At 31.2% G+C, this 26,129-nt stretch overlaps 1 protein-coding gene across 1 annotated transcript in view; it reads left to right on the plus strand.

Moving 5' to 3' along the window:
• Nucleotides 1–26,129, plus strand: part of LOC107454842 (receptor-type guanylate cyclase Gyc76C) — a 216,790-nt gene that overhangs the window by 126,432 nt on the left and 64,229 nt on the right. Inside the window, exons 3-9 of the mRNA XM_043048989.2 lie at nucleotides 4,578–4,821; nucleotides 11,205–11,354; nucleotides 13,706–13,875; nucleotides 14,728–14,869; nucleotides 21,226–21,404; nucleotides 23,723–23,825; nucleotides 25,353–25,431. Coding sequence (XP_042904923.1) covers nucleotides 4,578–4,821; nucleotides 11,205–11,354; nucleotides 13,706–13,875; nucleotides 14,728–14,869; nucleotides 21,226–21,404; nucleotides 23,723–23,825; nucleotides 25,353–25,431 — 1,067 coding nt within the window. The remainder of the gene's footprint in view (nucleotides 1–4,577; nucleotides 4,822–11,204; nucleotides 11,355–13,705; nucleotides 13,876–14,727; nucleotides 14,870–21,225; nucleotides 21,405–23,722; nucleotides 23,826–25,352; nucleotides 25,432–26,129) is intronic.

Raw genomic sequence — 26,129 nt, forward strand, 5'->3', positions numbered from 1 at the left:
TTTTCCCCCCTTTTTTTCATATGTCTGTAATTTTCCTTTGTTTTATCTTCATTTTGAACAGCAAATATATATATATATATATATATATATATATATATTTGCAATCTGAAATCAAATGGAGTATGGTTAGAATTGTTGAAGCTAGAGATATCAGGAAATATATGGGTGATTTACCTGAGCTAGTCCTTAATATTAAATTTCCGATCTCCTGAATGATATCCAGGTATTTAATATCCTAAAAGCCTCCCTATCAGTACACGGATTAGTCTATATTAATTTCGAAATCATGTAAACCTCCTTGAATGGTGAGATTTTGTATTTAAATTGTTTAATATATTTATTAGCATTTAGATTTTACACGAAAGTTTCTCCCATTACCTTGTAGACTGTTTATACTTCTGTTAATAATCAACGCCCTTTTTAAAGTGCATTACTTTTCAGACTTTTTGAAGAGTGTAATTAAAATTAAAAATGCACCTTTATGTGGCTTTATGTGTGTAATTGCTTACTCAGAAGTCTCAAGATCTGTTCATCACTCAAAATCTCTTTGAGACCACTTTTGATATGAGCAATTTTTTTCCAAACACATCAATTTTCATAAACATTCTTATGATTATTCTCATCTACGTGAGCTATTCCAATTAAATGTCTTCTCTCATTCATTAAATCTATTTTACCTTTCTAATTATATGTCTGATTTCAGCTTTCAAAGCTAATTTACCGTTCTAGCCATATATCTGCTTTCAGCTACCAAAGCTATTTTACCGTTCTAGCCATATGTCTGATTTCAGCTACCAGAGCTAATTTACAGTTCTAGCCATATGTCTGCTTTCAGCTACCCAAGCTATTTTACCGTTCTAACCAAATGTCTGCTTTCAACTACCGAAGCTAATTTACTGTTTCAGCTGCCAAAGCTAATTTACCGTTCAACCCATATGTTTGCTTTTAGCTACCAAGGCTAATTTACAGCTCTATCCATATAATTGATTTCTCTTTGTCAAATTTTTGTTTCGAATAAACTCTTAAGAAAATAAATCTATTTAGAAACTGAAACAATGATTATGAAATAGAATAAAATATTCGTTCTTTAAAAATTTTAACAATGTGTTTCATTTTTTAAAAGGAAGTAAATTAAAAACTTGAAGGGCTTTATAAATATTTTTAAAGAAAAGCAACATTTTTTTTCATTTCTCTGTGAAAACAAAAGAGGATTTTTAATAGGATTTAAGATCGATAAGGCGAATGTTAAATCATCGTGCAATTAAATCCTTTTAAAAACAGTTTTATTTTTTAAGCCGTGAACGATAATATTAAGATAGTTCCTCTTCTTTCTAACACGAAAGAAGAAAAAAAATGGTTCTATATTTTCTTACCTACTTTTATTATTCTACTTGGAATATTTACTTAATGCTTTTTTTTAATGCCAGATTGAGAGTGAAGTAAATCTTTAGTTAACAATTGTAAAAATAAAAAAAAAAAGACTAGAAAGTTTTTCTTGGTTTTTGAGGCCTCTTTTCTATTTTTTAACTTTACAAATCTTCTAATTGAGTGTTAAGTATATCGTATTTAATATGTAAATATTTTAGATTTTATAGACACTTTTTGAACTTAAATTTGATGGATTTTTGTGAAGTAAAAAACATTATCTCAAGTGCAATTTATCTTCTTACAGTTTTCTTAAGAAATTTCATCGTCATTAAACAAAGCGTTGAAACGGTTTCGTATTAATTTTTCTTGTCTTATGTTTGATTATTAAAGTTTTAGCGCTTCATTATTTCAACGCTGATTTTATTAAAGCATTGCTGAATTTGGAAAAGATACTGCACATTTAAAATGTTTGATTATTATGGTTTTAGCACTTCATTATTTCAACGCTGATTTTATTAAAGCATTGCTGAATTTGGAAGAGATAATACACATTTAAAATGTTTGATTGTAATAGTTTTAGAGCTACATTATTACAACGCTGATTTTATTAAAGCATTGCTGAATTTGGAAAAGATACTACACATTTAAAATGTTTGATTGTAATAGTTTTAGCGCTTCATTATTCCAACGCTGATTTTATTCAAGCATTGCTGAATTTGGAAAAGATACTACACATTTAAAATGTTTGATTATTATAGTTTTAGAGCTTCATTATTTCAACGATGATTTTATTAAAGCGTTGCAGAATTCGGAAGAGATACTACACATTAAAAAAAAATTGAACGACAATATTATTTCTTAAAAAAAAAAAAAAAAAAAAAAAAAAAAAAANGCGTTGAATAGGGTGCTATATTGTAATAGGGTGCAATCTTGTTTCAGCCGTATTAAACTATTATATTGCTCCACATTTCCGTTTCCTTTTATCGTGTAATCAGGTTTGGGAAGGAGGCAGTGTTTCTCCATAGCGTATGGTGCTTCAAATTTGAACAATTTCATGGTGTAACATGTCCCAAAATTTCTATCTGTTTATTTAATTTTTAATATTTAACTTGACTGCGCTGAATCTCTTAAAGCATAACGAAAACATGATTCGAAATGTGGTGAATGCTCATGCAGAATGTAGTCGAAAAGCACATCACAAAAGAGATCACAAGCAATCAATTGTTTCTTGACCTTTGTAATATATATTTTAAGAGTAATATATATTTTAACCTAATTTATTAAAACTCCTCATTAATTCGCCTAATTAAAGTGCATTTTTCAAGTCATTAAAATTGAATTTTGTTTGATGGAAATCCAAACATTTGATGAAAAGTTACTTGGGTATGTGCTTTTTTTTTGTCGCACTATGTAGAAAAGTCACGTTTCTTTAAGAGGAAATATATATATTTAAAACGTACTAATCATAGTAAATTATCATCTAAATAAAGATGTATAAATTTACATTACAAATTTACAAGATTCAACAATTGCTTCTTTTCGTTTAAAACAGGTAAATCATGGATTGGACGAAAACGTTATTTATTGCGACAAATTTCTTTTTTAGATTTCTCTTTATTTATAACTGAAATTGTAATGGAGCCATATTGACGAAAAGTTATTTAGAACGGCATAAAACATTAAAACATAATATTTAGTTCATTATAATGCTTTTGATTAATATAGAGAGAAAAGATTGTGAAAAAACTATCATACTTTATTGATAATGGCATTCCTGGTGTTAAAAAACCATATATTTGGTTAATAAAACCAAAATATACAATATTTATACCACACATTTAGTAATTTTTCCATTCATATGACAACGATGCACCGGGAAAGCCTGGTCGGTAGGCGCTGGGCCCATGTCCGAGAGTTCGTGGGTTCGAATCCCGCAGTTAGTAAAGTGACTGATGCACGTTAAATCTGTCGAGTCGCAAAAGTCCTCCATGTTCCCTTAAATCAATACCTCTGGGGGTACTGGATTGGAGATCGATCGTTCTCTGATTCAGGTCAAAATTACGATCTGTGGATGAATGAATGGGTCCGCCTTATAAGCAGATGTGACGTATGATGGGACAGAATTCGAATTCTTTGCCATAGATGGCGCCACTGAGAAACAAGAATCTCACGCTCTGCCTCAAATTTGCTCGATTTCACCAAGCAGGCTTGCCCGAGTGGGAAGTGACATTAGAACCAATCAACCAACGATGCACCGGAAATTTCGATGCACCGGAAATTTCATCGACTAAATGGTTTTTATGACATGCTCTAACGTATCAGGATAAAATCGTCAAATTTTTCCAAACTTAACAAAATTTATGACACATTATGAAACTATATTTTATTGTTAATTTTACCAAAATCATTACCAGAGAGTTTCAGTAAAAGTTACCGAGCTATTTTGATATTTCCGTGGTGCCAGGAACACGGTAAATTTTACCATAGCCTGGTAGTTTTGACCATACTTTTTTTTTCTCAACGTGCATAGAGAATAAAAACTATACGGAATAGCTAACCTATTTCCAAGGATTCATGGACGAAGGATTTGAAAATTAGATTGAAATTGTCTTTGCGATAAATTTTTTTCCTGATTAAAAAATTTATATTTCCAACGAAAAAAATATTTTTATGATTAAAAAATTATACATTGTTTAAAATTTTATTTTATGATTATTTTTTTTTCTGTTAAAATTTCAAATTTAATTATTTTTTTGTTGAAAAAAAAATTTTTTTTATATAAATTTTTATTTTATTTTTGTGATAAAAAACAAGTTATATATAAAAAAAAATTAAAGTCAATTCCTACTTAGATCAATAAAGAAAATTTTTATTTTAGTTACTTTTTATTAAATAATTGTATTTTTTTTTACCCATATAAAACTAAAATTAATTAATTAATATCAGAAAAATTTTTATTAACTTCAAAGTGTCATCCACTAGAAGTTTAAAAAAATTTTATTTGAATTTGAGTGGATGAATAAAAAGTATTTTATTAACGATTCAAAATTTGAACAAAATATAGGAAGAGTGGGAAACTAATAGTAGGAATTGAATAATCTTATTTTGGTAGTTAAAAAAAATTATTTCTACGAGGAAATAATTATTTTACTTATACGATTATTACTGTTTTAAGATTTATTATTTTCTAAATGTTGTTTCGTTTTCAGGTAGTTAGCTCTGTATTTGAGCTCCTCAGGTATTACAAATGGTATAAATTTTCCATAATCTATGAAAAGTCTGAAATCTATGAGACTGTCTACCACAGTTTGGAGAAAAATATTGAAGAACCCTTCGTCATCAACCATGAAGTAGGTTTTCGTAATTCGAGGATCTGTTGCTTCACTGGAGATCGAAGTTGTTGTGTCAATCCTTTTGTCAAAGTAGTTCAGAACACAACTGCAAGCACGAGAAGTAAGTACAACTCTTATTTTATAATAAGTTTTTGTTATATGGCCTACAGTTTCTGTCCCAATTATCTGTGTTAATTTTGTGAAATTAAGACGAAGTCGACTTTCACCGGTTAATACCAATAACCACATAGTGGGCCGGGATTATGTGGTTGGTAGGGCACTGGACCCATGCCGAAGAGTTCGCGGGTTCGATCCTCGCTGGCCGAAGACTCCCCGTGTAGTAAATGGTGGCTGATGCACGTTGAATCTGTCGAATCGCAAAGTCCACCATGTTCCCATGACAAATCAATGCATCTGGGGGTACTGATCCAGGAGATTCCTTGTCTTCTGGATTGGGTTCAAAATTACAAGGCTACGGAGTTGAACATTAGTAGTCGTAAACCCAAAATTGGGTCTGCTGTTCAACGACGGATACAAAATAAAAATATAATCACATAGTAGTGGAGCTGTGGTGGCTCAGAGAATAGAGTGCTCGCCTCCCAATGAAGTGAAACGGGTTCGAATCCCGGGGAAGTATAGTTTCGAATTCCGCACCCGGCTCCTACCGACCCAGTGCTGACGTAAAATATCCTCAGTTGTAGACGGATCTTGGGAGTCCCCTTGCCTTCAGACTAACATTGGGAGGTTTTCCTCTCCATGTGACTCAAATGCGGGTTATTTCCATTAAAAAGTCCCCCACGACAGCAAATTTGTCTCAATACTTGGATCATACACAGTAGCATCTATACAATGATTGAAACTATTGTTTGAGGTTTTGCGTTAGTTACCATATTCTCTGGCCGGGATAGCCTGGTTGGTAGGGCTCTGGGCCCATGTCCAAGTGGTCGTGGGTTCGATCCCTGCCGACCGAAGACTCTCCGTGTAGTAAATGGTAACTGATTCAAGTTAAATCTGTCAAGTCTCAAAGTCCTCCAAGTTCCCATAACAAATCAATACCTCTGGGGGTACTGGGAGATGGATCGTTCTCTGATTCAGGTCAAAATTACGATCTGTAGAGGAATGAATGGATGTATAAATGGGTCCACCATCTAAACGAGTGTGACGTATGGGTGTGGGAGAAGTCGATTTCTCGGCCATAGATGGCACCACTGGAAAACAAGAACAATCGCACCCCCTCTGCCTTAATGACATACGTCAACAACAACAACCATATTCTCTGGGCATGTTTTTTATTACTTTTTAATGTTTTGAGTTTTTTTTCTTTAAAAAAAAAAAAAAAAAAAAAAAAAAAAAAAAAAAAAAAAACTAATCCAACTAAAAAATTGAGTACACTGTCTCAAATTTAGCTACGCTTGGGTGTTGAAATAATTTTATTAACATGAATGGTTTAAAGCGATGTAAAAGATCTACGCCTGAATAATTTTTATTACGATGCTCTGTATAAAATTGAAGTACCAAATAGATGCTTTTGACCAAAACTTTGAAAACCCATTTTACAAAATTTGAATATCCAAACACTCAAATGTATTTATAGTCAGATGGTGCAAACCATTATTTTGTGAAAAATATTATCTCTGAAAGATACTTGAAGAGCTTGAAAGATTAATGTTGCATTTTTCATTCACTCAACTCCTTCCTTCAAAGTAAATTAAATTAGCCATAAACTTTTGGAGTGGATTAACTTTCAAATAATATTACATAGAGACTTATGCACAGAAACTTTTTAAACTTAACTATTTATATTAACAACTTATATTTTGCACGTTTACTATATTTTAATAAATTGTTACCGCCGTATAACATTTTACATATTAACTATGTATTTATAAATGATTTAATAGTTAAGTTAGAAAGTTTTATAACATTTTCTTAATATATTTATTACATTTATTTTATAATATTAGTGATTAAATGATTAAAATTTCCTAGCACTTTTGCTTTAGTTTTTAAAAAATTATTATCAGCGGAAGTTTTTTTACGATTTCATTTGAGCAGTTAATATTAAAGAGAAAAAATAAATAAATAAGTAAATATTTGATATTGATGCAGGTAACATCAAATAAGTTGACTAATACTGATAAGTTAACTACACTGAATAAAAATACTAATATCGTAATTGTAATGTGTATAAAATTACACTATTTTTTTAACTAATTAAAACTAGTAACTTAAATACTAGTAACTAATGTAAAACAATAAGATTTTAATACAAATCTCTAAAAAATATTCTTATTTTTGTTATTAAACAATGCTATTAAATAAATAAAATTTGTAGAAAGTTTAATGTAATCATATTTTGTAACTAATAAGATATTATTTCAAATGAAAATAAAATCTGGGAAATTTAAAGAGAATTGTAAAATTAATTTAAAATAAAATTTTGCAGTTCATTTATATGTAGTCATTCTCATTCGATGAGTGTAATAGATTGTTTTCATATTTAGGTTTAATGGACATTTTTATTTTTTTAATCACACATATTATTATTATTTATTAATTTATTTTCAATTTAGTAACTTAACACAAATGAAAATTCTTTTCGTTATGAACATTGTAACATAAATAACACGCTCAAATTTTATTAAAACGTGTTATTTATTTTTTAGATATTTCTTTAACTTAGCCAGGAATCGCAAAAATTACGATTTTTCCTTTAATCCACATTTAGAAAATGGCGCACCTCCCATTCAATAATAATCCAAAATAATTGTTTTTATATAAATAGTGGCGCCATCTATTAATTATTTTTGAAACCGTTTTTTTCTCATTTTTGAATCTTCGTTTAGCGAGTTATAACAGTTGTTTTTCGGTATAACATTTTAATACCTTTAAATTAATAATATTATCAGTCGTATGTAGAAAAAATGGAGCATAGCATGCGAGAATTAATTAGAAATTGCGATGATATTTCAATTCGTAGTATTTTTTTTTTTTTTTTAAATCTTCGTTTATTAAATTATTTTTCTTACTTTTTTCTTGTTTAACCTAATCTTCCTAAATGATATTTTTTTGTTATTTATAAATAGCTTTAGTTTAAATAGTACCAAATAATAATAATAAAAAAAACATTAAATGTTTTCATAAAATTTTCCTACTTTTAAGTTTAAATACTAACGGTAATATGTAATTCCTTAAATAAACATAAATATATAATTTTGAAATGTTTTGATATCACAGCTTTCCTTCAAAAATATTTAAAAAAATAAATATATGTATGTAAATGATCTAAAAATACTTAAAATAAAATACCGCATTACTAAATCATTTTTTTTTTGTGTGTGTGATTATTTTTAAAATTAGTTAATTATTGTAATTATTAAGCTAATAAAATTAAAAAAAAGTTAGATAAACTGTTTTTTATCTTTTTTAAGCTATACAATTTATTTGTTACAATTAAAAGCATAATTCGGAAATGAAAGTCAAGTTGAAATTTTTATACTTAACTTTGCAGTTTATGTTTAGAATTTTTTCAGTTTTTTGTTATGTTTGGAATTTTACTTTTAACAAATTTATGTTATGCTATGAATTTTTTAAATTTCGTAATATATTTTTATGTATTATAAAAAACGTATGTAATGTTTTTATGTATTATAAAAAACAATTCTAACAAAAATCATTCAGAACTCGTCTGCTATATTTTCATTAATTATTATAATTTCATTATGTTAATAATAATGTTTATAATATTAATAATAATGTTAATAATATTATTGATAATGTAAATAATATTATAATATTTTCATTTTGTTAAGAATATTATTGATAATGTTAATAATATTATAATATTTTCATTATGTTAAGAATAATATTAATAATAATGTTAATAATATTACAAAATTTTCATTTTGTTATGAAGCAAATTGCAGACCCTTTAGTGGGCTAAAGAAAACACCAAGTACAGTATACCACACTATTTTTAAAAAGAACAAACAACAAATTAAGGAAAATTATAATTCTCTCTAATTCAGCACAATATGTGCAAAATTTTATTGCAAAAAATAATAGTTTCAGAATTTAATTTCAGAATTACTGAGTTCAGAATTAAAAATATTAATATTTCCAGTAGAACTCTATTAATAGAACACTGAATAGCTCATAAGAGTTTGAGATCAATATTTAGGAAATTTCAGTGGTACTTTTCATTAAAAAAATAATCAGTATCAACTAGTTTATATTCCTTCATATCAATCAAATATTTTAATAATTTTATTTTCAATAATTTTGAAATAAAAACACAGTGGATATGTTACTGTGAATGACCGAAATCGGAGGTTGTTAACTTCCACCGGGGAATGTTGACAATCACATAGTCACTTTGGTTCTACGTCTAGTTAAGTGCCACTGCCCGGTATGCCCTATATGAATGTTTTTTTAAGGTCAAGTGCCACTGCCCAGTATAAATTTAGCTCTGAACACTGATGTTTCTCCTTATATATCCTCAGCAGATATTGAAATATCGAATAAATATCATCAAATAATTAGATATGAAATCGGATATAACAAATATTTCGAACATTCACCAAAGCGACTGTGTGATTGTTGACATTCACCGGTGAAAGTTGGCATTCTCTTGATTTCGATCATTCAAGGTAACAGATATACGTCTCAGCAAGCATTTGTGTTCAAAAGCAATTTTCTGGCTGAACTAATAATTAAAATAAAAAAGATATTAGATCAAATATTCAAACCGATCATCTGAAGAACTGCATTTATATTCGTAGAAAATGAGATGTAAGAGTAAGCAAAAATATTAGCATTACAGCCGAATTTTTAACTCATTTGCTGAAATCGCATTTTATTTTAATAAATAAATCGACATTTTAATTTTATATTGTACACGGTTTTAAGAATGATGTCTGCAGTAGATATCTAAAGATCTGTTACAGGGTGAGGAAGTAAGACCTTATTTCTTTCTCTTGTTGGCAACAAATAATTGAAATATCAAGTGTGTGAGCTGTCATAAGCAGAAAAGCGCAAATGTACATGTTTACAAATTTCTGAATCAAAATTCTTTTTCTCTTCTCAACAACCAAAAGATGAAACAGACATATTTATAAGTTGGGAAGAATTGAAAGGTTAAAAGTGAAAAATTCATAAAAACAAGCAAAATTTTCTATATTGTGTTTTAATTGTACTTGTGCAGGTTCAATGATAATAATTTTTTTTCACTGTTATTTTCAATTTTTGAAAAAAATGGGTATATTAGTCGTTCTGTTTCGTTTTTAAGAACAATAAAAAAGGCGTGCTCGAAGATCTGAAGAGAGAGTTGATGACTGTTATGACAGAATGCGTTCTGTTAATTTAAATATAATTAAAAAAAGCGTGCTCAAAAACTAGAAGAGAGAGAGTTGATGACTTTTATGAAAGAGTGAGTAACGGGCGTGCTCTTATGCATGTTGTTTGTTATATAATCTTTTAAAACCAATATTTATTTAATTTTTCAAAAACGGATCAGCAGCTATTGCGTCTTTTTGAATTTATTATATAGAATATTTACAATTGTATAAAACGTCGGTTTTTTTTAATAAAAAAATGGGAGCTTTGGAGAAAGTTGAAATTGTCCACTTCATCTAAAAGCAGTTAGAAACCATCTGGCTCAAAGTTGGCGAGACCGTCCGAACTTGCTGACGCGAAATTCAATTTCTCAGAAACTATTCAACCGATTTCGCTCAGATTTTGTATTTTGCCATTTAAAACTACATACTTTAGAATGACGCAAAAAACTGTATACCTTACCATTCAGAAGGTTTTCTTCAACTATTAACAAATAAAAGAGTGAAAAATAATAAATATATGCTTAAATGTATTTTCGCATGGCATTATCGTTGAATAAATGAATTATATAATTGTGTGCAAAATTTTTTCAATTCGCTTAAAATATTTCGAGATGTAAGGAAATACGCAAAAAGTAAAATTAGCGTTATGGGGTCCAAAATTTGGATCACTGTCCTGACCAAACTCTGGGGACCATAGTTCCCAGATTGTGGCTACCGGCGTCAGAAATCTGAATGCGTTGAAAAAAAAGGCATTTTTATTCTGAGTAAGTACGTTTTTGTGTCTGATTTCGTAACTTAAAATATCGTCTGTAGTATTTAGTTAGCATATTTAAGTTCATCCCCTGGAACCATTAAGAATGAATCCTAGAACGTGAAAATCCGGTCATTAGATCAAAAGTTATTCAGAGTAGTCCATTTTTTTCCTTCTTTTTTTTTGGCGCACTGTACATGATTTCTCATTTTGTTAATTGTCACTATGAATATGGAATATTTTTGCATTAAAATAAGCTAATTTATAAGTCTTTTTTTAAATTTATATTCCAATATTATTTCTTAAATTTTAATTAGCTAATTAATTGAATCTCAATTTAAAATATTTGGATAGGACTGTCTTGTGCGAAATAATAATAATATTGATAGAGATGTTAAATTGGATTTTTTTTCATAGTTTATTTATTTCTGGGAGATACAACTGACCTTGGTCAGCTGCTAACTGCTCTGCAAATGCGAGGTCATCTTGCTACAGGAAAATATATGGTAATTTATGTTGACATGGAGACGTACTCAGAAGAAGACTCGGCCAAGTACTTCAGACAACGTAAGTATACATTCAATTCGTTTCTTCTTTTTTTTCAGTATGTACGAATAGAAGATTCCAGGCAGTTAACGATCACCGTTTCAAATCATTTTACTGCAGTTCTCAAATGGAAAGCTAGGTAAACCTAAAAATAAAGAATGAGAACAAACTATTTTTTTTTTCACACAGAGACAAAAACTTGCCTGTAACTTTTTATGTTTTATGTTAGTTCTGCTTTTCGTAGATTAGCTTGGCATCAAAAGAATTGACGCCTGTATTTCTTATGCTTAAGTTAGTTCTATTTTTCGAAAATTAGCTTGGGGCCAAAAGGATGACTTGCCTGCAACTTTTTATGTTTTATGTTAGTTCTATTTTTCGTAGATCAGCTTGGCATCAAAAAGATGATGCCTACAACTTTTTATGTTTTAAGTTAGTTCTGTTTTTTTCGTAGATCAGCTTGGCATCAAAAGAATGAGTTGCCGGAAACTGTTCTTGTTTTAAGTTGGTTCTGTTTTTTCGTAGATTAGCTTGGCGTCAGAAGGAAGACTTGCCTGCTACTTTTTATGTTTTATGTCAGTTCTCTTTTTCGTAGATATTAGCTTGGCATCAAAAGTATTGACGCCTGTATTTTTTATGTTTAAGTTAGTTCTATTTTTCGTAGACTAGCTTTGGAATCAAAAGATGACGCCTGCAATTTTTTATGTTTTAGGAAAGTTCTATTTTTTCGAAAATTAGCTTGGCGTCAAAAGGATGACTTGCCTGCAACTTTTTATGTTTTTTGTTAGTTCTATTTTTCGTAGATTTTAGCTTGACATCAAAAAGATGATGCCTGCAACTTTATATGCTTTAAGTTAGTTCTGTTTTTTCGTAGATCAGCTTGGCATCAAAAGGGTGATTTGCTAGCTTGAAGTCACAATAATGACCTGCCTGCTGCTAATAATATTTCTCAATGTTAATAATAATTTCCAAAACTCAACAGATGGCGCTCTGCGCAGTAATGCGAAATCATTCATTGTAATCAGTTTTTTTCCACGCTACTCTATCATGAACATTTTCCATGTTTTGTTATTAAATATATTATGCTAAAGGCGTTTGTAATGATTTAAAACCCCTAGATCATCGTATTTAACACCTGCTACTGTTCATGTTTAATATTTGTCATGTCATTAATGTAGTCTGTAATATCACACATGTATGTATTTATGCTAGTACTGTGGTGTTACTAGCATTACTCAATTGTTACAATCGGAATTAGGATCGCAGTCACTTGTATGGGAAGAATCTTAAAATTCAATAGTTATTATCGTTCAACATCTAAACTTATTTTATATAGTAAGCTATTGTAATGCAAGTTCAGGGATTTGTTTATTACGTTTCTCCAACCCCAAAATTGTATTTTTCTCATTTATTTATTTATTTGTTCGCTTGTTTGTTTTTATTGTTACAATCATAAACATTCAAAACTTCTCTTACTGCTTATATGAATTAAAAGCTTTGCTGATTCTAATCGATAGCATTTACTGCAAAAATATAATACTTAGTCTCATCTCAAAAATACCATTTGATTGTATACATCTGTAGTAACTTGGAAATATTTCACTTTAGAAGAAATAATTGTTACATTAATATCTGAACTTAACCATAGATACTGGAAAGAAATTGTCAAGGAATTGATCAGAGTCTGACTAAGGCAGGGCATAAGGGGCAGTTGCCCTGGGCCCCCAAATCGAATAGAAAGTTTATTTTACGTTTAATGAACTTTTTTTTAAACATAATATCAATAACAGTGTAAAATCCATCAGTTTTATGTTAGCTTCTTTATTAATCTATCGTATGAGCACAATCTAACTTTCGTAAATCCATGGCTTACTAGGGCGAAATTCAGCTAAACTTTCGCAATTACGGTGGACAAATTTGGCCACTCAAAAACCTGTATTTCTTACCTATCGCAAAATGCGATACTTTTACAAAAATACAGGTTTCTGACTGGATTAATTGAGCCATCGTAATTGCGAAAATTTAGCTGAATTCCGCCCTAATGTCAGTAAGGATATGATTTTTTCTGCTGAATTCTTCTGATGAGAATTTGAATAGTAAGAAAACTGCATGAATATAGAATTTTCAGAAAATCTATAAAATGGACAGAACAGTTTTTCCTCCGACCATCGGAGGGAAGAGAAATTTATAGCTATTTTGAATTCTGATCAATTTTCTTGTTATCTATAATGAGGTGAAAAATTTAAATACCTCCATAAAGTTCCGTTTTACTGAAGTATTGAAACAAACGAGGGGCCCTATTAGGCTAAGTCGGGCCCTGGAATTGATTACTTCAGGATTGTCCAGAATGCTTACGATTTTTGCTTATGTTTTAGATGAAAAAGGTTACGAAGTGGTGATGATGGCTGCTCAATCTCTTCTCGTCCTCGTTACTACTCCACCTAGAGGAGACAACTACACGGAATTCGAGAACAAAGTCAGAGTGTATAATGGTGAAGAACCTTTCAAATCTTCCATTTCTACACTTTTTCCTAATCGTTCACTTGTAAGTAGAACCACCTCTAAATTTGTTCTTTCCACCTTAAATTTGTTTCGGAAAGAAATAAAAGCCATGATACTCGCAGCAATCTAAATTGCATTAAGTAACAGCAAAACAGTGAATCGAATAAAGTACTTTTAAAATGTTCATTCTCTGAACAGATAAAACAATTTACAAAGAATAATAGAATCAACAAAAATAATCTTAAGCAAGCATTTTTAAGGAAAAAAAAGTTTACGAACTAATTAATATTAGAAAAAAAGTTAAGATCGGCTTTTAACGATCACTGGTTATCCTTTGGTCAAATACTATTTGTTTCTGGATTGACTCCGTTAAACGCCACAACATTTCAAATCATGGGTTGCAAAAACTGTCTCCTTTTGATGTCTGTCGTCGGATTAGCTTTTCATATCCTGCCTATGTACGTGTTTCAAAAATACTTTTCCTTCTTTAGCATTCATATTTATATTTAAATCACCGTCAAGCAAGTCATAATACGTTAATAACAAAAAGAATGTAAAAAATACTTTATATTATTATTATGCAAATACATTAAAAATGCCTGATAGCGAAAAGAAAAAGAAAAACGGCAGCGGTCGCTATAGCAATGACGACGCATGCGCACTGTTCACTATTACTCTCGAACACAGTTGAAAAATACGTGGACGCCATCAAGACCAAACCAAGACCCATTTTGCCAATGGGTGAAAGAGTTGAAAAAGTGTTAAATTACAGCATTAGTAAAAAAGTCCGACTTGATAAATTTAGATTAGTTTACATTTTTCTTTTCCTCTGTACACTTTTACATATTATTATTATTGTAATTTTATTTGAAATTGATTCCGGGTGATGTTGCAGGTAATTACTCCATATGCCTCGTATCTTTATGATGCTGTAACCCTCTACGCGGATGCATTAGCCAAAGCCTTGAGAAATAAAACTGATCCTATGAACGGACGGGAAATCATGCGAATATTTAGAGAACGTACTCAATATACAAGTAAGATTTTATTATTATTTATTATTATAAGAATTTATTATTTTTTTTCAGAAGATTTTATTGTTTTTTTACCCCGAAAGACTTAAACTTTAGAATTTGATCCGCGATGGCTCAGGGGATAGAGCTCGCCTTCCAATGAAGTGAACAGGGGTTCGACCCCGGTGATGACTGGTCGATACGAATTCCGCATCCGGCTTGCACCGACCACAGTGCTGACATGAAATATCCTCAGTGAGAGTCCCCTTACCGTCTGGCTAACCGTAGGAGGTTCTCGTGGTCTTCCTCTCCGTGTAACGCAAATGTGTATTAGTTCCTTCAAAAAGTCCTCCACGAAGGCAAATTTCTCACAATACTTGGTCCAGGAGCTCCCTTGTCTTCTGGGTTGGGTTCAAAATTACACGGCTGCGGAGTTGAACATAGTTGTAAACTCAAAAATTGGGTCGGCTGTTCAACGATGGTTATAAAATAAAAAAAATTTTAAAAAAAACTTTAGAATTTAAGGGCTGGGATAGCTTGGTTGATAGAGTACTGTGTCCATGACCAAGAGGTTGTGGGTTCGATCCCTGTCGGCCGAAGACTCCCCATGTAGTAAATGGTGACTGATGCACGTTAAATCTGTCGAGTCACAAACTCTTCCATGTTCCCATAATAAATCACACCTCTAGGGGTACTGATCCAGGAGTTTCCTTATCTTCTAGATTGGGTTCAAAATTACAAGGCTATGGAGTAAAGCATTAGTAGTCGTAAACTCAAAATTGATTCGGCTAGTTNTAGAATTTAGAATGCATGCTATTGAATTATATGGAGAAGAAAGTATGATCAGAATTACCAGTACATGGTAAAATTTACCGTGCTTCTGGATCTTCAGAAACTCCAAAAGGCTCGGTAATTTTTTGCCGGATTCGGTAATGATTTTGGTAAAATAACAATAAAAAAATAGTTTTATGATACGTGATAAAACTTGGAAAATGTGGTAAAATTTAATAATTTTACCATGATATCTTAGAGAAATACATAGAAGCCATTCTTACTGTTACATTTACTTTACAATTTTGTATATTTTACTAAATGTGTGGTAGCAAGAATTATAAATTTGAAGAACAGTATTTTCGGGAAACCGTTACCATATGAATGGAAAAATTACTAAATGAAGGGTTTAAATACCTTATATTTTGGTTTCATTAACCATATTTTTCTTTCAGAAATGTTTTTACAAACATGGTAATTTTACGAGAATTTTTTTCTCTGTGTGCAAATTGCGTTTTTGTGGATATTTTGTTGGTCTAAATTTTTAATACATTTTTAAAAATCGAATGTGCTCCAACTGTGCAACACCAGTGTGACAATTTCATTAAAACCACCATTACATTTTTTACAGATACAAAAAATTAATGCCTGTAAAAAATTGCAATTTTATTTTAACCTCGAGAAACAGAATTTTGTAAAGATATCTGACAACAATAATTTGCGTAATAATTGCGAAGTTAAACTAAAAATGTTTTTTAATTAATGATAAATACCTGTTTATTTTTCATTGAATTAAATATTCTATTTAATTTTATTTCATTAAGTATTTCATTTACAATTAATTTATATCTCATTTGGATTACAAAAAAAATTATTTTGCTTTAAATGTTTATTTTATTTTACTTTTTAATCATTTTGCAAAACTTTTCTTTAACTTGCTTATTTTATTATTTGATAAATACAATAAAGATTTTGCCAGAAAAGGATAAAGAAATAAAGATTAATATTGTATAATCGTTTTCGTATACTGTTATCGCCAAATATCATCAGCTCAAGCTTTTTTTTCATATTCTTTTAAATTTCACCATTATGGTTACTTAAATCAAACTTATTTTAAAACTTGTCATTGGTGAATCTAATGGAATATTTCATATAAGGTGGAGTATTGTTGGAAAAAAATGCTATAAACAGCGCTCTGAAGCTCTGCAAAGATTAAAAATTCTCACAATTTAAAAAAATACATCCATCTTTTCCCTCAAAAATTACAATTGATAAAAATCAAAGAAAATTGTAGTTCTTTGAATATATATTTACTTCAGCATACATAATCCAGTTGAGTTAAAAAGTCATAAAATAAACCAAGTTTACCTGAGAGTTTTAGTTCTGACTAATAAAATTTAGTTCTGCCCAGATGTTTTTATATTTAATTTTTTCTTCTCTCTTTTATAAGATTATGTTACCCATTTCATTTATTTATTTGCTTATTATTATCATATTATTACTATATTATTAATATTTATATTTCTCTTTAAAAACTAAAAATAAGTAGACGAAATTAATTTACTCTAAAGTAGATTTTATTTTATATTTTATTTTATAATCGTCGTTGAACAGCTGACCCAATTTTACGGATTTATGATTACTAATGTTCAACTCCGTAGCCTTGTAATTTTGAACCCAATTCAGAAGACAACGGAACTCCTGAATCGAGTATTGGGAAAAATTTGCCTTCGTGGAGGACTTTTTGATGGAGCTAACCCGCATTTGCGTTACATGGAGGGGACGACCACGAGAACCTTCCACGATTAGCCTGACTGCAAGGGGCCTCTAACCCATGATCCATCTACCACTGAGGATATTTCACGTCAGCACTGTGGTCGGTGCAAGCCGGATGCGGAATTCGTATTAATTGGGATTCGAACCCGGTTTGCCGCATTGTAAGGCGAACGCTCTATCCCCTGAGCCATATCTGCTCTTTAAAGTAGATTTAAAATTTTACAACTAATGAATGAGCAATCCTTAAGGACCTTCCTCTGTGACGTCATTAAAACGTATATTAGTAAGTTTCCTTTCGCCCTCGTAACAGTAGAAACTTTTAATTTTGATCGTCAACGCTTTATTCTTTTTCATTTGACCTAATTAATTCGGTACATTTAAAGAGTAAATCCTATACAATTTAATATCTCTATCATACTTTCATTTACTCCTATATATTTATTTGTTAATTTTATTCCGTTATGTCGAAACAATTTACTATAAACATGGAGGGAAAATCTAAATTGATACTAGCGAAAATAATCTATTCCGTAATTATAACCAATAAAACCTCTTCGTATTTATTCTTGAAAATGAAGTTTAAAATGATTAATGATGCTTGGTGAGCCGTGGTAGCTCAGGGATTGGGTGTTTGCCTTCCAATGAGGTCCGAATCCCAGTCGAGACAAATTCTGAACCCGGCCTGCACCGGCCACAGTACTGACGTAAAATATCCTCAGCGGTTGACGGATCATAGGTTAGAGTCCCTTTGTCGCAGGCTAACAGTGGGAGGTTCTCGTGGTCTTCCTATCTATGATGTAAGCAAATGCGGGTTAGTTCCATAAAAAAGATCTCCATGAAAGCAAATTTTTCCCAGTGCTTGATCCAGCAGCTCCTTTGTCGTTAGGATTGGGTTCAAAATTACAAGGCTACGTAATTGAACATTAGTAGTTGTAAACCCAAAAATTGGATCGGCTGTTCAAAGATGGTTACAAAATAAAGTAAAATAAAATGATGTTTGGTGAGCCGTGGTGGCTCAGGGGATAGAGCGTTCGCCTTCCAATGAGGTGAACCGGGTTCGAATCCCAGCGATGGCTAGTCGATACGAATTCCGCACCCGTCTTTCATCGACCGCAGTGCTGACGCAAAATATCCTCAGTGGTAGACGGATCATGGGTTAAAGTCCCCTAGCCTTTAGTCTAACCGTTTCGTGTTTTTCTACTGCATGTAACATAAATACCGGTTATTTCCATCAAAAAGTCCTCCATGTCGGCAAATTTCTCCCAATGCTTGAACCAGGAGTTCCCTTGTCTTCTGGATCGGGTTCAAAATTACAAGGCTACGGGGTTTAACATTAACAGTCGTATACCCGAAAATTGGGTCAGCTCTTTTCTGATGGTTATAAAATAAAATGATGCTTGGTAAGCATATTTAAGTAGACATTTTATTCAACATTGACATAACTGAAGAGCAAGAAAAAATCGAGAGAATTTAAAATATTTAAACACTTTCGCTGAAGAGACGCACGTCAAAATGCTTTCGTTATAAAATTGCTAAAGACATGTCGTATACCTTGGTAAAAAAAAACCTTCGTGAAACCACAGAAAAGATTGCTCCAATTTCACTGTGACTGAGATTCGGGCACATCTGTTTATTTCTTGCAATTGATTAAATCGAATAGCATTTTTTTAAATGTAAAATTTACATATTTTGGCTTCGTTAACATCATAGAAAATTCATGCAATCATTTTATGGAATTAAAATGAAACAAATTCCTAACCGTTTAAAAAAATTTCATAAATTCAATATGTATTAACGTTTCTAAAAGAAATTCATCGAATTATTTCCTCATTGATTTCGCTGTATGCCAGGAAATGTAGCCATTTTGTGCGCTTTAAAAAGAAAATGGCTAGTATTTGTGCAGAATACTTTTCTGCGGAAATATTCCGAAATGCATTCGCCAATCGAATTGTAATTTTGTTTCTATAATAGTTGATTTTAGAGCTGAGAGTAAATAAACGAAGAAAATAAAATTTTTGTCAATTTCGAAATAGTTTGAAAGTTACAGCCTTTAATTTTGGAATTGTAATTTATAAGAATCCAAAACTTGGTTTATATTTCTGAATAATATTTGTTTTGTGCTGTCTTTGTTTCAAACCTTCTGCGAAAGAATCATCTATTAGACTTGTAAGAATATAAACAAAGGAAAAAGAGCAAAAATAATTTCCCAAGAGGACGCCACCTGTGGGGGAAAGTTTTCATCGCAAATTCTCTTTCATCTCCAAAACTAATTTAAAATTTAAAATGAAGAAAAGTGAATTCAGACAAACATAGAGTAACTCATGAAGTTTCAATCGCTGATTTCTTTTTCCTTCTAAATATCAAAATGCAAACAAATTATTGGAAGACAACTTCTGTGTTCTCCTAAATTAACTTCTCATACTTAAACTTCTAATTATTTTGCATTTACTTCTCCTAAATTATCTTCTCGTGCTTTAACTTCTAATTCTTTTGCATTTACTTCTCCTAAATTATCTTCTCGTGCTTTAACTTCTAATTGTTTTGCATTTACTTCTCCTAAATTTTCTTCTCATTCTTTAATTTCTAATTGTTTTGCATTTACTTCTCCTAAATTTTCTTCTCAGGTTTTAATTTCTAATTGTTTTGCATTTACTTCTCCTAAATTATCTTCTCATTCTTTAATTTCTAATTGTTTTGCATTTATTTCTCCTAAATTTTCTTCTCATTCTTTAATTTCTAATTGTTTTGCATTTACTTCTCCTAAATTTTCTTCTCGGGCTTTAATTTCTAATTGTTTTGCATTTACTTCTCCTAAATTATCTTCTCGTGCTTTAACTTCTAATTGTTTTGAATTTACTTCTTCTAAATTATCTTTTCATGCTTTATTTTATTTTGACATATTAAAAATTTCTTACCAATATTTGAAATTTTATGGCTAGGTCAGTTTGAACTCACCTTTTCTTTAATTTAAATTTTAAATTAGTTATTGATGTGAAAGAGAATTCACGATTTCCCCCATGGTATGGTTTAAACAAGAGTGGAAACATGAGAAAAATTTCTTTTGTAACTTCATGTTTTCCTCCTGTTTATGTGGCATTATTTTTAACATCATTAGTGCTGCTTTATTTATGTTTCATTATTAGTGCTCGTTATTTTCCAGCTTATATACCCAAGTCAAAATTTTTGATGGTTTTCCATTGATGGACCAACATAATCTCGATGGTAACTATCAATAATTCCATCATGAGCATTTATATTTTTAATGGTAACCAACATAAGTAACCATCACCTCAATGTAGGAATTCGGACTGATTTATGATGGTCCAACATAAGAATAGCAACTTGTTTTGATGGTTTGTTCATGTTGACCCATCAGAAATTTCCATCATAGTTTCTCAGAAATCAAACGTTGGAGCGATCATGTGGGAACTGGTTTATGATGGTCCAACATTAAAACCCCCAAATAGTTCTGAGGTATATTCTTGAGAACCAACAAGAATTCCCATCATGGAAATGTATAGTTGGTACCATCATGAACCAGCACTGATCCTCTTGGATTATTGGTCCATGAGAGTCAAACTTCTCTTGATGGTTAACCATCACAGCATTAGAGTAGCATTTTCCGTCATGAAATGATGGAAGTTTGTTGGCATATCAAAAACCATGATTCATCTTATGTTGGATGACGGCGACAGTCAAATAATGTTGGACCATCATGAATCGCACTGAAGCCAACTTAAACCATCAAAATTGTTTGACGGGACCATCAAGAATTTTGACTTGGGTGGAGTTGACCTTTTCTTTACTTGGATTCGTGTTTAACCCTTGTTTAGGTGTGACGGGGGCAATTATGCGGATTGACAAAGATGGAGGATCCGAGGGAAACTACACAGTTCTTGCCTGGACACCTACTCCCTCTGACCTAAAATTGAAGGCTTATTCCGGCCATCCTGATCCACCCTATTGTATGTTGCCCGTTGGCCGCTTCTACGCCACTGACTCTGGAGAATTGGTAAGGGACATTTTATGTTATTTTTTTAAAATTGAAGGTTGTCAGTTTTTTAAAAGAATTTGAGGATATGAGCATAAAAAGTCACCATACCAGAGGAGAAACTTTTCATGACAACACAAGTCAAAATTGTTGATGGTCCCATCAAAATTTTTTGATGGTTTATGTTGGCACGATTCATGATGGTCCAGCATCATTTTGATGGTCACAATCATCTAACATTTTCCATTCTGCTGTCATGGTGTTTGATATGCCAACAAACTTCCGTCATTCCATGATGGAAAATGTTACTTTAATACTATGATGGTTAACCAGCAAGTGAACCAACAATCCGTGATGGTTCCAATTATATATTTCCTTGATGGTTTAATGGGAATTCTTGTTGGTTCTCAGTAATTTGAACCATCATAAATCAGTCCGAAGTCTTACATTGGAATAATGGTTGTCCATGATTATTCCAACATTTCATTACTAGTATACTAAGGAAATTCGCGATGGTCCATAATGATACAGTATATTTCCATGATGGCTTTAAAGATATTCTTGTTGATTTAGCAGGAATATACCCTCAAAACCATTTGGTTTTTTTTTATGTTGGCCCATTATAAATCAGAGCAAATTCTTACATTAGAGTGATGGTGGTTCATGATTGTTCCAATATTTTCTTTCTAAGAAACTATGATGGAACTATCTGTTGGTTCAAGATGAACAAACCATCAAAACAAGTTACTATTCTTATGTTGGCCCATCATAAATCAGACCAAATTCTTACATTAGAGTGATGGTGGTTCATGATTGTTCCAATATTTTCTTTCTAAGAAACTATGATGGAACTATTTGTTGGTTCAAGATGAACAAACCATCAAAACAAGTTACTATTCTTATGTTGGACCATCATAAATCAGTCCGAATTCCTACATAGGGGTGATGGTTTCTTATGTTGGTTGCCATAAAGATTATGTTGGTCCGTCAATTTTAAACCATCAAAAATTTTGACTTGAGAAATTAGGCTTCAACTCGATTGGTAATTTAAAATGTGAATTTTATAAAAATTACATTATTTCATTCCTGTTGCATAATCCTGAATAATCCGGTCATATTTTGTTTGCAATTTTAAAATTTTGAAAAAATAAATTCAGCATTTTAAACTTTATGGTTTGCTTTAGAATTACCTTAACATCTTTACTTTACATGTTATGTGTGTGAAAAAAACTTGCTACAAACGGTTTCTCCCTCGATATGGAGTCCATTCCAGAAGATTTTTGAAAACATCTAAAATTATGTCATGGCAGAATGAAATAAAATTCTGCAATAATAGTAGAATGTTTTTGCCCGTGTTCTTTTTAACACTAAACATGCCATAACCGGTCAAATGACCGTTTGAGAACTTTTGCATTGAAAATGCTCTTATCATCTTATCGTTTTTGTACATTTGACTTCATGGCTATTTCTAACAATTATATACAGTTAGTATTCTTTTATTTGTGTATTTAGTTATTTTTTGTATTTTGTTTGTTTCGAATAATACTTGTTGTATACCCACTTCTACCACAACCGGTCATTTGACCGGGAGAACACTTTATTGTTTTATAAGGTTATCGGATCAGAAATGACGATGTAATGCGTGTTCAACATATTGCATTCGATTAGTTGCACATTTCTGCAAAGACTGTTGCGTATTTTGTTCAATCAGAATAACGGTGAATTCAAATTTCAAGAAAGTACCTGAAATTTGAGATTGGCATTTTCGTGTCAGAAAAAGAGACCAAAACTAAATGTTTTGGTAAGTAGCTGATATTTTATTTTGAAAGGTTTACTTCATTTCTAACTAACTGTTAGTTTTTGCGCAGAAAAAAGTTCCTTAGGAGAAATAATATTAATTATAAGAATAATTACAAAAATTATAATTCTTATTTATTCTTATAATTATAAGAATTATAGAACTAATAATAATTAGAAGAAATATGTTTTGCTGAAAATGTACAATGGAAAGACCCTGTATCTGTAAAAAATGCGTTGAGAATTGAATTAAAAATTGTTATTCTTTGTGTTTGTATTACATAAAAATTGGCAATATGCAAATTTGTTTACTTATAATAAAGTTTTTTTTTAGTTTATTTCCTTCCTAACATCCATATTTTATACATGCAATCAAGAATCATAAAGTCCTGTTATTTGACCGGCTATGGTGGAAATAGATATATATTAAGTGCTGGCGTGTTTAGTGTTAAAAGAGAAAACTGCTTCAAAAAAAAACATTTCGTCGTAACAGTTTACTTAAAAATATATCTACTAAAATATTGTTTTGTGTTTTTTACAAGAGGTTTTCCTTAGAAAGAGATATATTCTGGGTGATACGTGATAAACCACCTGTTGACGAACCCCCTTGTGGATTCGATGGCAGTGGATGCACGGCAAGTCCAGGTACACTTCTTTCATTTATTTATTTATTTTGCATGTTTAATCGTGTTTTCTCGAAAGGTTGGAACTGAAAATACAAACACGGCAGTGTGGTTCACTGTGTAATAACTCCGGGGGGGGGGGNGGGGGGGGGGGGGGACCGATTCTCAAAATTATTCATTATTTTATTTTTATATTTTATAACCGTCGTTGAACAGCAGACCCAATTTTTAGGTTTACTACTGCTAATGTTCAACTACGAAGCCTTGTAATTTTGAACCCAATCCGGAAGAACTCCCGGATTAAGTAGTAGGAGAAATTTGCCTTTGTGGAGGACTTTTTTTGATGGAACTAACCCACATTTGCATTACATGGAGAGGAAGACCACGAGAACCTCCTACGGTTAGCCTGACGATAGAGGGACTCTGTCCTATGATCCGCCTGCCACTGAGGATATTTTACGTCAGCACTGTGGTCGGTGCAAGTGCAAGACGGATGCGGATTCGTTTTGACCAGCCATCGCCGGGGATTCGAACCCGGTTCACCTCATTGGAAAGCGAACGCTAGTCAAAATTTGATAACTTTAACGGACCGCCAAACTGGTTTTGAGCACGGGATTGGAAGACACTTATTTCGACTGGAGTAAGATTTTCGTGAAGTTCAGTGGTGTTTAATTGAAACCCCCATTAAAAATTCGTTAAATATACTGTTGGGCCGTTGAATATAAAGAAAAATTCATTTAAGGATGATAAGTAAATTTCACTGTTAGGACTGTTTATGGTTAGTCCATCGAAAGAACTCTCCTCGCCCCGCTGCTGCTATGGAAGAAAGAAATAGCGCATTTTAAAGAGGGGAGCTTCTTTCTTCCGTAATTTCCTTTCTCTCGCTGACCGGGAGCAAAGCCTGTCTTAAATAATGGCACAATTTGAAATAGTTATACCTCGTTACCATAGTCACCTCCACCACACCAGAAGAATGGCTAGGGGAGTTCTTTGCATAAACTAATCATAGGGAACTATTGTTTAAATTGGGATATTATTCACATATGCTCATCTTTTAAGTGGCATCTTATTGATATCTTTTTAAACAAAAACGTTAAAGTTAGTTAAACGTTAGCTAAAAAAATACTATAATAGTGTTTTTATAGATAAAAATGTATTTTAACTGAACTGGTTTAAATATTAAAATTCCATATCGATATAAATTCAAATTCTTGCTTAGTTTCTTAGGATATTAAGATTTAGCTTAAGATTATTATCACTAATTTTTTTAACTGAAAATAAAATGAGCTTTTTTTTTAAAAAAAAAATTATCCATTATGCAAACTAAATTGAGGATAGAAATTTTCAATCGTAAGTGAACAAAGAGGTAACAAAATAAACATTTTTCTAATATACGTGTTATCTCATTTAATTCTTTTCCATGTTTGGAAGTAATTCTACGTTTTCCAAATTGTTTGCACTTTTTAATATTTTCTCATAACTGTCAAAATATTTTTTTTAAAACCTGAATTGTTAATTTTGATAATTATTAAACAATGTTTTGTTTCAGATAGAGTCAAAGAATACATACTCTTATCACTAACAACAACACTTATAACCATTTCCCTTTTTGTATACATACTATACAAGTAAGTTAAATTTGATTCATTCAATTTTATTATTAATACTGTAATAATTATATCAGGGCTCGAAAAACTGTCCGTCCGCCCGTCCTCGGCGGTCAAAAATTTCCCGCGCACAACAAATTTCTCGAATACATCTCGAATTTTGCTTTCTTTCGTGCGGACGGCCATTTTTCCGTTAATGTTTGTGATACATTTTCAATTTTAGTTATTACAAGAGTCTAGCGCCTCACTTCTAAAATGACCCTCTAATCTGGAAATACAGCAACATACTGCGCATGGTGGAATTGATGATTTTTCTGTCTCGGTGTACTGCAGCGGTTGAAAGAGGCTTTTCAGCAATGAACTTACAAAAAAACACATTACGTACTGGTCTTAAACAATAAGCGTTAAACGCAATTATGAACATCCACCTAAATGGAAAACCCCATTCAGATTTCTGTGCAGAAACCTCTGTAAATCATTGGCTTGATTGTGGAACTGGCAAACGTCATATTTGATTCATTTAAAAAACGCAGTACCCTCGGATAAATTGACATTCCAGATAACTTGACTTTTGTTATTTAAATTATTTCATAAAAGAAGGAGATTATTTCATAAAAGAAATTCTAGGTTTTACTATTAGTAACCTAGTATTTCTTTTATTACTGTATAATATAATCCTAGTATTTGTAATCCTAGTAACTACTAATTCATTGTGCAAT

This window comes from Parasteatoda tepidariorum, chromosome 3 (genome assembly GCF_043381705.1).
Source record: "Parasteatoda tepidariorum isolate YZ-2023 chromosome 3, CAS_Ptep_4.0, whole genome shotgun sequence".
NCBI lineage: Eukaryota > Metazoa > Arthropoda > Arachnida > Araneae > Theridiidae > Parasteatoda > Parasteatoda tepidariorum.